This window comes from Mercenaria mercenaria, chromosome 3, assembly GCF_021730395.1.
Source record: "Mercenaria mercenaria strain notata chromosome 3, MADL_Memer_1, whole genome shotgun sequence".
NCBI classification, from domain to species: domain Eukaryota; kingdom Metazoa; phylum Mollusca; class Bivalvia; order Venerida; family Veneridae; genus Mercenaria; species Mercenaria mercenaria.
The window spans coordinates 75,758,917-75,775,990 of NC_069363.1; the positions used below are offsets into that span (position 1 = coordinate 75,758,917).

Consider the following 17,074-nt stretch of genomic DNA (forward strand, 5'->3'; position numbering starts at 1 on the left):
GAACTCTACGAAGCCTGCGCAGCCATGAAGCGATCTTATGAAATTCAAATTATGTTGTGAAGTACTGTACCTGGTACATATACATGTATTCGTGCACTTTTATTAGTAATTAGTGATTAATTAAGCTTCTTATTGTCTTCTTTACCTCTCTTCTCGTCTATATCGATCTCTCTCATTTATTCTTCTTGGGTACGGAGGTGAGGTGGATCTCTGTTGTGCATTTTGTTGCCAGCTTGGTTGATAACCACTATTAATTTTATATATAACAGTGTGATTAAATTCATTCCTATCATACATCTAAAGATAAATACTTTTACAGTTAACTTAAACTCATTTGTAGTTTCATTTACAAGTGCTTCCTCATGAAGTTATTCAAGCCCTCGAAGAAAATTCGGAAAACAGCAATTTGATTAATTTCTTTAGTTGTTTAAAATGACGCTCAGTTCCAAACTTAGTCCTAAAGTATACATAAATCTGCTATAGCATTTCTAAATTAAGTGTTAGGTCATACTAGAGCTATATTTGAAAGAAATTGAACATTTAATTTTGAACACTTTTGTAGTTCTTATTTCTATGTTTTGCATGAATGTCACAGCAGAAAAGAAAAAATCGTTTGTTCATCTAAATACGTCCCTGTCTAAGTGCTTTATACGTGTTCAAGGTTCATATTCATATATGTTGTAAGTCTGAAAATGTACCATATATTTGAAGATCTTGTACAAATTTTAATGTTCAAATTTTCAGCAATATAGATCAATAACGAATTGCGTCACAGCAGTTTGAGGTAGATTAAAAGTCTGTCTTATTTTTGGCTTGAATTAAGTTGATGAACATGGACCCTGAACATCATTGCAAAGTTACTCAAATTTAATTTCTTTGAGGTAATTTGAAGAAAATACCTCAAGAACGATAGAATTAAATAATTATCTACTAAACTATACTTTTTTCTGTTACAATATCTCTTATGTGCATATATTTGATGCTGAAACAATACTGAGTAAATAATGTAAAAGCGAACGAACACATAAAATAGTACGAAGCAGAAGTTGATATTAAAGGACAGATTTAAACAGGCAGATTATTTACAGCACAACATTAAGGTAGCGGAGCGCAATCTCCGTGTAATGACGTCATCGCCATGTCCTAAATCGGCAATTTCCGTATAATGAAGTATTGATTGTTTGGTTTTGGGTTTAACGCCGTTTTCAACAGTATTTCAGTCATGTAACGGCGGGCAGTTAACCTAACCAATGTTTCTGTATTCTGTACCAGTACAAACCTGTTCTCCGCAAGCAACTGCCAATTTCCCCATATGAATTATCAGAGGTGGAGGACGAATGATTTCAGACACAATGCCTTTTATCAAATCGTCACGGAGAACATACGCCCGGGTATCGAACTCGCGACCCCGTGATTCGTAGACCAAACGCTCTCCTTACTGAGCTAAGCGAGTGTAATGAAGTAATCTCATTGTATTACTTCGGCATTCTACTGCCATTACTATGGCTCAAACAAACATGGTTTCCCATACCAACCGGAAACGCATACAAATATACGTAATCGAACTGATATCCCCGACTGCCATTACAGGTCCACTACCTTAACTGCCTATCGACATCGAAAGCAGATCTGCGAAACATTCAGTTCACTTCAAAATAAATAAAAGCAGATACATGACAGGTTGAAAATGTAGATTCCTTCAAAGAGTTATGAATATGTCTTCTTACGCTATGATTTCTTCAATGTGGTAATCGTGCTGGGAAGTTTTTTTAACACTTAGATTTATTTTACAACTGCCAGATGCCAGGTGATCAAATAATTATTTTGCCATATTTTGATGTATGATTCTTGTAAGGACATACATTTACATGTTTGTACTATTGTAACAACAATATGAAACGTTCATCAGTTTTAAAAAGAAGATTATAAATACAGCACTATTATCTAAAGAGTCTGTAGTTTTTAGCGGAAAAGTTACTATAGGCTTTAAATCACCATGATAAGTCTGATGTGTGTCATGTAATGCGCAGTGGCCTCCCTTTACAGTAAAGACTATCGCTGCAGGGGATTTTTTTAGTGATAACTACAATTCAGGAGCTACTCTCTTTGAAGATACGTTTGTGAAATATGTGAATAAATGGAAATGATAAAGACATATATATTGTGCACAAGAATATGCATATATAAAGAAAGAAGCGGTGGAGCATATGTTCATCTTTGTGCAAAACTATATCAGCATGCTCTCCGTGTACCTTGGACTCTCAGCGTAGGATCTCCTTCTGTCATAGCCCTGTGTATTCCATTTATCGTCTTCATAAATGTCGCAATGCGATCTTTTATAGTCGTCTTCATATCTATTAAACCTATTGTTATAATTTCGGTCTTTGACTTGTTTGTTGTAAAAGTCATTATCTTCTCTTAGAGGAAACACTTCGCGCTGGTATCGCTGAGGTCTGTATCGGTCTCTGGGACTTGGTGGTGGGCTTTTGTTGACAGGCGATGGCGAGTTTAATCTAAGGTTTGGCACTGGGGATCTTTCCTGATATGAATCTCTTTGAGGTGGTGTGCGGTCACGTGATCTGTACCTATCTGGGGAGCTTGCTTCCCTACAAGGTTAGTCTATTCAGTTATTCTCTGACCTTTGTAATTCGTTGCAAAAGGTTTGCCTACCTTTTAAATTTTCATTTGTTAAGTTTAGTTTAAACATATTTACTCTCAGCCATATACAAAATTATGGCTACATATGTCTATAATTGATGAATAGGGATAGAAAGAAAGACAAATCGTGTAACGTTCTTCTCCTAAATTAGTTTAATATTTTGTTCTGTAGCTCGGTCATAATGAAAAATAATTTATTGTACATTTAATACCGCATACTTTCATTATATGAACGTTTTACCTGAATAAGATAAAGCAAAAGAAATACTATGTTTTCTAAGGTAAATCATAAATTTATTTAATGATTACATATGAAATATGTAATGAATTGATTGATACTGAATAAATGTTCATGAAATGATTCATGAAGTAAGTTTGCCAAGCTCTCAACCTACATAATATACTTATACTTTGGCGCATAATATTGGACACTTTTTGCATTTGTGCTGCTAAACCCTTTGTTTTCGAAGTCTGCTTCGGCAGTGTATATTCTGTTGAACAAAGTAGTATTACATATTCAAACTTATAGTTACGTAAGCACCTATTACGTATTTTGTCATAGTTGTAAAATTATGGTGCTTATTTTTTCTAGGTTTTTATATGTGATAAATAATTCCTAACATTTGTTTTATATATTTCCTGATATAACATATATACATCATTTATTAAGTTTCTAATGCTACCATTGTTATGCCACAACACGTATTTCCAGCAGGCACATAGAGTTTACCTATTATCTTCGTCTTTCTTTTCCTTCCGTTCTTTAGGTGAGGTTACTCTCATTACTGGGGTTTCATTCCTACATAGGTTGGAAAGGAATTTCTATACCTTAGACTGTAGCATATTATTATTATTAAGTAGAATACCCACAGCTGTATACTAATTTTCTCTTCGTAGCTTTTATTTGATGTTTTCCCCAACGAATTTTAATAGTACTATCTTTCATCTTTGAATGCACTACACACTTTTTTGTTATAATAAGCCACAAGTGCATGTATTTCTTTTAAATTTGAATGTGTCAGAAGGGTATGCCCCTAAATCATGTTACCCAATGCTCTTTTTCAGTTGTAACTTTAGCAAAGTTAAAAATAATAAGAGTGTTTTTGTTGCATTATTATTATAAAAGAACTGTGTAGAATTCTATCTCACATATTAAAAACAACACACGTGCATTCACTCCATGCGTGTTTCACCGTTTCCATGCCAGGTCACACTCAAAGTGGCCACATATCATTCAATACCTCAGTTAGAATGAACGTTAAGTGTTCTTATAGCGGTTTTAAGATTCAAATAAATTCACTTGAAAACGCAAAGAACTACCATGACTCACAGCAACTTGTGAGGTGACAATAAAAACTGTTGTAAGTGCTACTTTATTTACATGCAGTTAGAACACTTTCGCTCTAACCCCTCGACAATTGAAATCCTAATGGTAGTCTGCAGTTTCAAGAGAAGTTATTCATTATCCATATAAATGCCTTGACCTACCTTTCATCTTGCCTAATTTGACCACGCATGGGCGAAATATCTCGTCGTGGCGAGGTTCCTCGTCTCTGAAAACAGAATGTTTATTTTTTACTTTTGTTTTCTATTTTCATTTCTGTACTTTGGTATCTCTAATGTAGTTCTACATGTTCTAATCAGAACATTCTCTACAATGTAGAATATGATTAAAACCTGTTTGATTTTTCAAAACTTCAGAATATATTTAGAAAATGTGGCATTAAAAAGTAAAGGGTAGTATGCTTCATTTTTTGCTAGACTGATTTGAAATATTTGAACCTCACAGAACTTTGCATGATGGTAGTCTATAGGAAAATCAAATGTTAACATTTTTGCGAATAGAAACTTTGTTACAATGTAGATTTTAATAAAAACTTCTCACAGATGCAAATAAATATATTATCTATAACATGGTGAAATAAAATTTATGTGTCCGTTTGCTAGGTTTTGAGATATTTGCCATTGATTAAAGAGATCCGAACATTCCAAGCTGATAAATGACGTTACACCATTACTTCCAGTTTATCAAACGTGCAGAACTACCTCAAGCTATTTTAAAACATTTGTGTGGACTTAAATCTTTTTCTATGCCCACTATTGTGAACTTCTTAAACTAGTACCTAATTTCACTTATATCTCTGTATTGTATACCCGACTTGTCAAAAGTGAACTAATATGCACAATTAACACAGCACAGCACACACCCTTCCCTTCAAAAACATGAAACACTCTGACAAAATAAGCTTTTTGCTTTATCCAAGACAACGTTCATAGAACAATAAAATAACAGACTGGGTGTAGTATACTTTTACATTCTAATATGATTGTTCTACACCTCTACTGCCTAAAAACACTCACTTTGTATCATATTGAAGATACAATATAGTGTTACCTCATGAATGAATGGCGAATTTGGAGTGCTTTGTTTTAGTCCATGACTAACCATAATCATTCAAAACACTTACTTCACTTCAGTGTTACAGGAATTTCTTGTCGTTTCGTGAGAGTTTATGAACCAGTTAGAGGGGTAAATTGGATCAGCATCCGATATCGAGGTACTTGAGATGTTTTTGGTGAACGCAAAACTTACAAGGAAGTGGAAAGTGAATTTTACAGATAAACTATACCTAACCTACTAATGTTATTTCTAAACTCAGTGGTAGAACATATAAATGAAATGCATAAGAAATGACATAGTGCTAAATATGACATAACAGAAGCAACAAGACATTTATTGGGAACAGACCGTTGTATGGTTTAACCGTTGTGTTGAAAACAAGTAATATATGTACTATATTGTCGATCGAAAGAATAAATAAGCAAATGTTTTAATTATTTCATGAATAATCGAAAATGGACGATTAGTTTATGGTATTTTTCAAAATTCGATGTATTGTATGTATCTGATTTTTATTCATTTAAACATTTTTACTTTTGTTAAAGAAAAACTTAAATTGTACGGGACAAAAATTGCTTGGATCTATTGCAGTGAATTCTACATTGTTACTCATTGAAATACCAGTGAAAAACTATATCGAGATCAAGAACATCTACATTCATTGTCCAGAAAAGGTGAAAGGGGTAATGTGTATAATACGATTAAAACATATCTGGCTTCGAGGCTATAAACTGAGATTGGTGACTATTTTCTAACCTCCACCATCTGAATAATTGATCTTGAGATCAGTCTAGAATTCGATCATATGGAGCATTCTGGATCTGATCTATCAAAACTCACTTTTATAACCTTGAAGCTTGGACTTTTAAACAGGGGTAAATGACAGGATGACAAAAAGGTGTTAAGTGCGACACGCTACCACACCATACACACTAGAGAACCTTATGGTGCTATAACGGACCTCTGTATCTGCGTCTGTTCGGGGCCAGTTTGGCACGGGTGCGGGATAGTGTTTGGCGTACTCCAGGGGACGTTTACTTACTGGAATCGGTAGGCCGGTGTTTGACGGACGTACACGGCTCAAAAACTCCAAGAAGGAGTGCCATCTGAAATGTAAGTAAATCATTTCGAATCATATGTATTGTAATGTCTCTTAATTATATTTATTTCAGATTTTATATATTTTCATTTCTTAGTAGAACTGACATAGTTAAAGATTAATTGAGTGATTCTCGTTATCTTCCATGAAAGTAACAAGTAATTTTAGTCGTCAGAATTAAAAGAAAACAAATCAGATTATTCAAAATAAGACTTAATACTTTAGATACTACCATTTAACCGCATTACTTTCAACTGGGAAACATTTTTCATATATAGTTATACTGAAAACAAAAAGTTTAGTCAGTACAAATACATTGGAAATCCACTCATAGGGTACATTTTAAGATGGATATGTGCCTGTGTGTAAGAAGAGCACAGCCTGCGGATGCCAACACCCATGTGTAAGTGGTTGACGCAAGGCCTTATGCAAAACAAGAGTTATGGTTCTTAGACTTCTTACTCATCTAAAAGAGACACTTATGAGTCTCGGCCTATTAACTACTGTTATGAAAATAAACAAGTGTACAAAGTTTCGAAGATATATAGCTCTTAAAGTATCCATGAAAATGGGACCAAAATAAAACATTCAACCACCGAGATATTCCAATTTGCTAAAACTACTGCTGTTATAGTATTCAAGTAAAGTGTACATAAGCAAAGAAATACCAAGAAATTCCAATTTTCTATGTAAAAAGGGCCAATAATCTGAAAAAATGCACGCAAGACTTCTGATACATATAAGAGTTATGAGTCATAGCCTACATACTCAACTAACGATGAGAAACAAGTTTGTTATTGTTCTTACAGTATTAAAGTAAAATGAACGTATAGCAATTTAAACAAGAAATTTCAATTTTCCAAGTATTAAAGGGCCAAAATGCTGACAAATGCAAGCAAGCAAGACTTTTGATTCTTGTCCAAATCATTTATCTAATAATGATAACACAATTGTATGCGTATACGTACAAAATTTCAAAGCTATTGTTCCTATAGTTTTCAAGACATTTGGATTTAAACAATAAAATTAATCAAAACTTTCAGATTCATTAAGAACAGAAAAGCCATAACTCTGACAAATACATGTGAGAGCTTGCTCACTTATTCAAGTGATGATAAACAAATTTGCAAAGTTTCAAAGTTATAACTCTTACATTATAATATTATAAGCAATACAGCTAATTACATGCCTAAGTGGAAATGAATATATATCAAATGGTTTCATTATTATATGTTTCTATCGTGTAATTTCTATCACAGTTTTAATTTAACAAAAATTGCTGTACATATAGGGACAATGGTGTTTCAGCCAAACTGAAAAGTGCATCCAAACTCTGTTGAAGTTACTCTACAAACATTACGGGTAAATACGGGTAAATACGGGTAAATCTTTTAAACATCAAAATCACTTTTTGCCTTACACTTGCATGATAGTACTGACTAAACTTTTTGTATTGAGTATACATGAGCACAGCCAGTTTTGCCATGGAACCATTTTAAGGAGCTAGTGCCATATGCTGCAATCATACCAGTCGAACTCAATTTTAGAAGTAAACCGTACCTGTACTGGCCATCCCGGTTGTTATCTTCACACAGATTCAGTATATGGTTAATAAGAGAGTCTGACAGGGGTAACTTCTGATCGTAGCAAATATCCTTTATCTGTAAGAACGGATACAGTACACATTATACTTGACTTGTACGCTTAATAGTATGATTTTCTTTGTATTTCATAGGATATAATTTTCGAAAATGTGAAATAGCAAAGTCAAAAAAAATAAGGAGAAAACATTAAGAAGGAACATAAAAGAATAATGTTTTCTTGTCATTAATTAGATTTGTTGTTTTTACGGACTAGTTTACCTGAGCAGCGGACAGCGTTTCCCGATGATCCCTGTCTCGTTCATAGAAGCTGTTTTGCCACCGAGTCCAGTCCATCGCGTAAGTGTTTTTCGACAGCTCTTGCTCAACCATGCGTAAAAGTTTGGCAACCTCTCGGTCGCGGTATATTGAACCAGTTTTAAATCTAAATTAAGGAAATACAGAATTTATACATATATTTAGAATTTATGGTGGTTTTCAGTATTTAACTATCAGTTGTCTGTTTATATCTTATCTCCTCATGAAATGAGGTTGGAGTCTAACTTTAAATCTCCAACATTCGGTTGGTTCATTAAACCTCTAGCATTAATATCTCTAGCATCTGTATGGTTGATTTACAAAGCGACACGTATTTAAAGCAAACAATACGCTATATGATTAAGGTAAAATTGGCCCTGTTTATGCAGGAAGTACTTACGATTCTCCATTTTGCATGTAGTACTTAGGCTGCCTTTCCTGAGACCTATAATATAATTTTTTATTAAAAAGAAATTTGGAAAATGGCAAAGTCATCATTTATGTGTGAATAACGAAATCTAGCATATTTAGATTAAATTAATAATAAATAAATAGAGTATATATATACAGGTAAGTATAATCATTCTATTGTAAAATTAAGTATCATCTGGATTGTTATATAATTGACAGTTCCGAAAGTTTTTGTCTATCTACTTTACTTATTTAGAAGTGAAATTGTAAGGTTATGTAAAACCCTCCACCATGTATTTTATTTCAATCAGCCTTTACCTTAAGCAACTGTTAGGTGGATACATATTTTTTACTTTTTACAATAATTTAATATGTTTTTAAGTACCATTTAAAACAGAAGAATCATTCATTTCATTTTACGTAAAGAAAGCAAATATTTAAGACATTTCCAGAAATAAGTAGAGATTTAACACTAAAACTCGACTCGTATTCATCAACGTTTATATACTGACATTTAGACTTGGGCTTAAAAATGCTAAATTTTCTATTTACTCTGTGATAATCATTTTTGTCTGGATTGCAGTGAAACTGCATGAGTGGGCATTTGGCAAAGGCAGACTTCTTAGCAAAGATTTGCTGTAAACAAAGCAGTGGCAAATTGAACCTGCGGAAACGTTGATGAATACTTACATAGAAACAGTAAAGCTGAAGTGCGATATCCTACGAACTAAAATGGGGTGCGTCTTTTTTTTAATAAAACTCTGATAAAACATTCTAGATTTCTTGCAATATAATCTTGAAAGAACACAACTAAATCTGACGAAAATCTAAACATACGTAAAGAGTCACAACACAGACAATCAGCTACATAGCTAGCAGGTGTGTTTCTGATGGAAGTTTACTGGAAACACTGTTACTAAATACTATCAAATGCTTTTTTCTTTTTGGTATTTTTATCAGCATCATATGGGAAAAGTTTCAGTTATAGACAAAAATCTTAGCGTCGTACACTATTCACTCAACACAGATTCGAACCTGTTTTGAACATCTTTATCAGTGTCAACCAATACTTCCTGTTTTGGAGCAGGCTGATTTAGCCGTTTATCTCTGCAACAATTATTTACATATGTAAATGGTTTCCTTAGTTACTGCAACATTAAATGTGCAGGGTATTTGTACACTTGCTGCAACATACATTTATGTGTGAGCATACGTTGTAGAATAAGTGTGTGCGACAGTATAAGTGCTGATTTCAAAGAGATTCAAGGCAATGGACGACCTTACTTATATCCTTTAATAGGATGATAAAAGGCCTGTTAGTCTAATAACATGGAAATATAGAAATTGATTCAATATCATAATAAGTAAATATTACATTTACAAACAATGATTATAGCTATGTTTGAGGTAACAACTTAAGTTAAGAGGAGAAATATGTACACCTTTGGGACAGGCATAGGTTATCCTGAATTTCAGTGGTTTAAATTCTACCAGTTAAAGCCTTTCGTCCTGTGTCCAGAAGCTTTTATTCTATCTGATTCACAATGCTTTATAGTTCAAGGTTATGTTAAGCAGAAATAATCTGTAACCTGCTGTTAGCCATGCAAAGTGCTAACAATGCTCGTGAGAAAAATATCAAGATTCAAAATAGTCTACTGATAATTCAAAACATTTGTTTGTTCTAATGTCTACTGTGATGTAGTATATAATGTGCTGCATTCGTGCATAAACATTATTCAGACTGTGCACTGGTATTACCAAGGATCTGCTTCGTGGACCCCACTATCAAATAAAGCAGTATTGATGACGAAATGGAAAATAAAAAACATAATTAAAATACTTTTTGCAAGAGCCTTCAGTAGTACAGGTAACCAATTTACAGAATTGATATTATATGAGAATCTTTCAATACTGAAACTATTAAACGGGTTGAATATAATGATAAAATGCGAAACCCTGTCGAGTACTTTACTATTCAGATTCAACGAATTTATTTAATAAATTCAATGTAGAAGATACAAATGCAATATTCTTAATATCTATTCTTTTTCTTTTGCTGAAATATCGAACGGTCTTGCATCTTTACTTTACATATTATAGAGAAAGTAAACTTGATCAACGTATTTAACACAAGTACTTAAAACGACTAAAATTACGTTATTGCTTTACTTTACTCCCTCAACGTCAAATAAGTCATTTATAAATGTATGTAGACATATATTTTATTTCTGTTATAGTGGCAAACAAACAATGATATAGAAAGAATAAGAATCTTCAAATAAAGGCACTACACAACAAATTAGGTGACTAGCGATATTGCTGAAAAACAAAAACAACAGTGACATCTCAGTGAACATAAATGGTCTAACTGTCACGTCTAGATATGAAACAGTGAAATCTCAGTGAAAATAAATGCTATAACGGTGACATCTAGATATGTAACAGTGAAATCTCAGTGAAAATAAATGGTCTGACGGTGAAATCTAGATATCAAAGTTAATATCACAAGACGAACCTTGGGGTTGTGCTATGACTGTTGGATTGTTGAGAGTTATGGTCTCTTTTGGCTCTAAAATTTTGAAATAATGTTTTTTTCTGATATCGTTATTCTTTTTAATCTGTTGCTTTTAATGAATAAATTTTGTCAATATCTTAAAGATTCTTTTCTTTAAAACAAACATACTGAATAATTTCAGTGTATTTTTCATGAACTGGTGTATATACGTATATCTGTATACATGTACTGCTATATGTCCAAAAGTCTTTTCTGTATTGGTATATTTTACAGAAGGACTTTGTCTATAAAAACCTTCTATGAATGAATAAACAATGTTGTTGATATTGATAAATTATTTATTTTTCTTCATTTCTTGCACAGAATCAGTATCTGAAAATATTGCTATATAAATAGGACAACTTGAGTAAGTTCTCGTTGTCATATCCTACACAAATTTCATGTCCTTTAATGAGAACAAAATTAATTTAGTGGCGAGCTTTAGCGTATGTGTTTTCCCATAACTTTACTTACAATTGTCCTGTCGCATTAAGATTCAGCGCTGACCCAATCAAGGATAACGTTTTCTCATAATTCACTTTGCCGGGGTAATTTGGATCCACAAATTGAGCTGCGGCTATTCTTAGAGTATCTGCCAGAAATGCCTGAATGAGAAAAAGACTAACTGAGCCGCGCCATGAGAAAACCAAGATAGTGTGTATGCGACCAGCATGGGTCCAGACCAGCCTGCAGTCTGGTCAGGATCCATACTGTTCGCTTTCAAAGCCTATTGCAATTAGAGGAACCATTAGCGAACACCATGGATCCTGACCAGACTGCGCGAATGCGCAGGCTGGTCTGGATCCATGCTGGTCGCAAAGCCACTATGTTGGTTTTCTCATGGCGCGGCTCACTTAAGCTATGGAACAAGTACAGTGATTTCTATAACTAATATGAAATAAAATCTATAAAAATACTCTGGAAGAAGCACAGTGCGCAACCAAAGTAAACACTATTAGACTCGGCATCACGAGGCTACTCGGGAGATGTTACTATAAGTGCAACGCCATTCTCTCGACTGAAAGACACACAAATGAATTGGCAATACTAGATTTTTTCTTCAACAATATCATGTAGAAATTTATAGCATTAGTTTTCTGTTTAACGCAGACTATGAAACCGAATGATATTAATTATAAACTATTCATTCTCCGTGTTATTCCTTTTTGGCCTTAAGCCACAAAAGAAAACATTTTTATGATAAAGCTCGTAGTTTGAACCAAGGCTACGAACAAAATTAAATGTTTACTTTATGATAATACCAAAGCACGCCTGTATAACCATGAATAGTATTTAGTGTATATATGCTTTGAAAAGGCAAACTTCAATGTAGAATAGATTTAAATATCTATTGTTTAAAAGCGTATATAGGATTACAGTAAAGACTTTGTAAAGAAAACTATTAAGGAAGATAGGATAAACTAGATTTTCATTGGTCCGGTCCTAAGCTTCGCCAGTAGCATGCAAAGTCTTTTCAAGATGGCGTTAGGTCATTTTTTATGTTTTTATTCGTTTAACATTTAAACACTTTGATGATTGTTGACTTCTTTAATTAGGATCTCAATATCTGAATTAACAAGAGCTGTCTCCATAGGATGACACATGCCCCCCCCCCCATGGCACTTTGAATGAATAGTTATGGCCGATGTTAGAGTTTAGGACCTTTGACCTACGGAGCTGGGTCTTGCGCGCGACACGTCATCTTACTGTGTCACACATTCATGCGTAGTTATTTTAAAATCCATGCATGAATGGCAAAGATATGGACCGGACACGCCCATCAATGCACTATCATGAAAAATGACCTTTAACGTCTAAGTGTGACCTTGACCTTTGAGCTACGGACCTGGGTCTTGCGCACGACACATCGTCTTACTGTGGTACACATTCATGCCAAGTTATTTGAAAATCCATCCATGGATGACAAAGATATGGACCGGACACGCCCATCAAAGCACTATCCTTTAACGTCTAAGTGTGACCTTGACCTTTGAGCTACGGACCTGGGTCTTGTGCGCGACACGTCGTCTTACTGTGGTACACATTCATGCCAAGTTATTTGAAAATCCATCCATGGATGACAAAGATATGGACCGGACACGCCCATCAATGCACTATCCTTTAAAGTCTAAGTGTGACCTTGACCTTTGAGCTACGGACCTGGGTCTTGCGCGCGACACGTCGTCTTACTGTGGTACACATTCATGCCAAGTTATTTGAAAATCCATCCATGGATGACAAAGATATGGACCGGACACGCCCATCAATGCACTGTCCTTTAATGTCTAAGTGTGACCTTGACCTTTGAGCTACGGACCTGGGTCTTGCGCGCGACACGTCGTCTTACTGTGGTACACATTCATGCCAAGTTATTTGAAAATCCATCCATCGATGACAAAGATATGGACCGGACACGAAAATTGCGGACAGACTGACAGACTGACAGACCGACAGACCGACGGACCGACAGACCGACAGACGGACAGACGGTTCAAAAACTATATGCCTCCCTTCGGGGGCATAAAAATGAAGCAATTAGAAAAATAATTGATGTCTATTATTTAGCCTTAATGATTTAAATGTAGTGACCTTGGAATGATATAAAGCATTGGAATGTGAGGAAGCCATCCAGCTTGCTTACGGAAGGTCGGTGGTTCTACCCAGGTTCCCGCTCGTGATGAAATAATGCACGGAGGGGCACCTGGGGTCTTCCTCCACCATTAAAGCTGGAAAGTCGCCATATGACCCATCATGTGTCGGTGCGACGTTAAATCCAAGAAAAAAAAAGAAAAGAAAAAATAAAGCATTGGATAACAACAAAGCATGGAGTAATAACAAGCAGTAAAGCTAGACGAACTTCATGAGAGAAAAGCGAAAGTGCAACAACCCTAGTACTGGCTTAATTTGAACTCATAAAACATTAACCCTTAGCCTGCTGGCGGCAAGTGTTTCTGCCTTTGCGACCAGTGCAGACCAAGATCAGCCTGCACAACCGTGCAGTCTGATCATGGTCTGCACTGTTCGCTATTCAGTCAGTAATTTTTCAGTGAACACCCCTTTGAATAATAAGTGGTATGGCCCAAATTGAATGATGGACTGGTCCATTTTAGATATTTAGCAGGGTAAGGGTTAATAACGTTGAATGGACTCTATGATCCCAAACTCACATAAACTTGACGACAAAGCGCTATCTTCTTGAAACCGCATTTGTTACCGGTGTTGTAGAGGAAAATAGATAAAACGCTATCGTTATTTAAATTTTGGATGCCAGTCATTTTAAGAAGCTTTAGAGATTTGAATATAGAGTGTTTTTATCTAAATAAATAACAGAAATTTTGTATTCAAAATTATGCAGATGTTTAAACAAACAGTAGCCCCAAGGAAAGCCGATGATTTTGAACTGTTTGTTAATGGAGATTTTTCACTGCATCTGTGTGTAAATAAGTATCGTTTATACTGCTGAAGTTTTCGTTTTTTGGAGGATACACTGTTCCTGTTGGACAATCATCAATGATACATGTGGCAGAGGACAACCGTAATCTGTCATAGCTTCCTGTCTAATTCCTTAACTAATGTTTTGTAAATGTTTCATGTTTTTCTGAAATGAAATATGTTTAAACTAAACTAATGATACATGTGTTTCTGTGGTTATTAAATAAACAAGTTTGTTTTAAAGGTGGTCAGTTACATTTAAGCAACATTTTATGATGTTTTTTTTTTTCATTTTATATTCTGTTAGAACGAACCATCATACAGGCAGCAGTTCCTTACTAAAAGTTTATGTTTTATTACTTATTTTATAAAATTTTGTAATTTCTTCCTTTTGATATGAAAGTATTCAAAAAGTGGACTATTTCTTTTGGATTTAACCATTAGCCTGCCCACAGCAAGTGATTCTGCCTTTGCGACCAGTGCAGACCAAGATCAGCCTGCACATCCGTGCAGTCTGATCATGGTCTGCACTGTTCGCTGTTCAGTCAGTAAATTTTCAGCAAACACCCCTTCGAATAATAATTGGTGTTGCCCAAATTGAATGATGGACCAGTCCATTTTAGAAATTCAGCAGGGTAAATGTTAAATATAATTACTAGCTTTACATTTGCATTTGATAGATGTTTGGGTATTTCAATGACCCAGAAAGGCAGTTTTTAAAACCGTTTGTAGTTTCTTAACTTTGATATTGGGGTATTTCAATGACCCAGAAAGGCAATTTTTAAAACCGTTTGTAGCTTCTTAACTTTGATATTGGGGTATTTCAATGACCCAGAAAGGCAATTTTTAAAACCGTTTGTAGCTTCTTAACTTTGATATTGGGGTATTTCAATGACCCAGAAAGGCAATTTTTAAAACCGTTTGTAGTTTCTTAACTTTGATATTGGGGTATTTCAATAATCTTACCCAGAAAGGCAATTTTTAAAACCGTTTGTAGCTTCTTAATTTGGATATTGGAATATTTCAATAATCTTACCCAGAAAGGCAATTTTTAAAACCGTTTGTAGCTTCTTAACTTAGATATTGGGGTATTTCAATAATCTTACCCAGAAAGGCAATCTTAACTCATTTTTTCAAATCAAAGTTACAAACTTGCACTTCTAATGAGTTTTTGCTGAATATGTATTTGCCAACTTAGCTCTTTGATAAATATAATATAGTTGTTCTTATATTCATATCATTCCTTAGGCAAAGTAGGTTTATTAAATTGATACAATATCTTGGTTAAGCAGCAAGAACAGAAAAGTCAGATATAACTCCATGAACACCAAATGAGCCGTGCCATGAGAAAACCAACATTGTGGGTTTGCGACCAGCATGGATCCAGACCAGCCTGCGCATCTGCGCAGTCTGGTCAGGATCCATGCTGTTCGCTAACAGTTTCTCCAATTCCAATAGGCTTTAAAAGCGAACAGCATGGATCCTGACCTGGCAGAGTGCGCGGCTCAAATATGTATAACATAATTGAGTGTAATTGATCATTTATTAAACTTTTGAAGAAATCCATCACTTGATCACAGTCTGATTAACCACAATGAACTTACTGTAAATGTGACAATTTTGATTTTTTTTGTCAAGAATGAGAAATCATCGCACTGTCGAAGTAAATACATTTTATTTGTTTACATCAAACGAGTAGATTCAAGGAAGGGGCATTACTCAGTTTGTGGAAAAGCTTGATGCCGTGTTTTTTTGTTGTTTTTTTTTTTATCATATATAATAGCATGCATCCTTTTTACTCGCGACTTATGGCGCTGATATGTTCTATTAGGTTTTTCAGGTGCATAATTTATTTTTGCAATATTGGAGTGGATAAAATCCCCTTTTATATCAATTACTGGTATAATGAAACCGTAACGTTAAAAATGCAAAATTCTCACCTTGTGTCTTCGAAGATTGTTATCCAATATTTCTATTCCACAGAATCCACGCAATTCCTTATCATGCTGGCTGCATTCAATGTACACATCCCGTAACTCCTTAGGATCGAATCTATTCAATTCATTACAAATTAATTTACACAGAGTGGCCTCTTGATCGCGAGTCAATTTGATTGGATCCACTGGTAAAAGCACATTTCTGGGAAGTAGCATAAACAGATTTTTTTGCTCAGACTCGGACACATAATGAAAATCCTTTTGACCGCCTGAATTATAGTGATCCATTCCGTTCTCAGAATCCCGTCCTAAATAAAAATTCTGCTTATATTCCGTATCGTGTGCTAGTGGCGGGTTTCTGTTATCCGTCCAAGGTTCTGCTTCAAAAACTGTGGAAAGATCATTACGTGTCCGATTTTGTTGAATTGGAGGCAAGGCCTTAAATTGACCGCGTACAACGTCCTTAGAATCGGGTCTTTTATTTGCAAAATTTGTCGGCTGAAATGCAGAATTATATACGTAAGACAACGGTAATACTCCAATGCAAAATATTTTTATTACTTTAGCAATGCAGGAGACTCATATCATACCAACGAAAAAGTGATAGTTTGGTTAAATCCAAGATTAATGATCCAATAATTTCCTTGTTTAAGAGTAAAATAAACACTCTAAATAAGGTACATT

The 17,074-nt window shown here is 34.6% G+C and overlaps 1 protein-coding gene across 30 annotated transcripts in view; it reads right to left on the reverse strand.

The window, feature by feature from the left end:
• Positions 1 to 17,074, reverse strand: part of LOC123524347 (uncharacterized) — a 69,227-nt gene that overhangs the window by 9,249 nt on the left and 42,904 nt on the right. For 15 of the 30 annotated variants that reach the window (XR_008370290.1, XM_053538931.1, XM_053538936.1 and 12 more), the window contains 12 exons: positions 16,394 to 16,888; positions 11,496 to 11,626; positions 9,503 to 9,574; positions 8,457 to 8,501; positions 8,021 to 8,183; positions 7,719 to 7,819; positions 6,021 to 6,165; positions 4,147 to 4,211; positions 3,389 to 3,457; positions 3,054 to 3,149; positions 2,253 to 2,606; positions 146 to 247 (listed from right to left, as the gene is read on the reverse strand). Coding sequence is in view for 29 of the 30 variants with exons in the window: in XM_053538931.1 (XP_053394906.1) it covers positions 146 to 247; positions 2,253 to 2,606; positions 3,054 to 3,149; positions 3,389 to 3,457; positions 4,147 to 4,211; positions 6,021 to 6,165; positions 7,719 to 7,819; positions 8,021 to 8,183; positions 8,457 to 8,501; positions 9,503 to 9,574; positions 11,496 to 11,626; positions 16,394 to 16,888 (1,838 nt within the window). In the remaining variant the exon portion in view is untranslated. Of the gene's footprint in view, positions 1 to 145; positions 248 to 2,252; positions 2,607 to 3,053; positions 3,150 to 3,388; positions 3,458 to 4,146; positions 4,212 to 6,020; positions 6,166 to 7,718; positions 7,820 to 8,020; positions 8,184 to 8,456; positions 8,502 to 9,502; positions 9,575 to 10,225; positions 10,250 to 11,495; positions 11,627 to 16,393; positions 16,889 to 17,074 lie in introns of all 30 variants that reach the window. The other 15 variants (XM_045302475.2, XM_045302468.2, XM_045302485.2 and 12 more) reach the window with 12 other exon arrangements.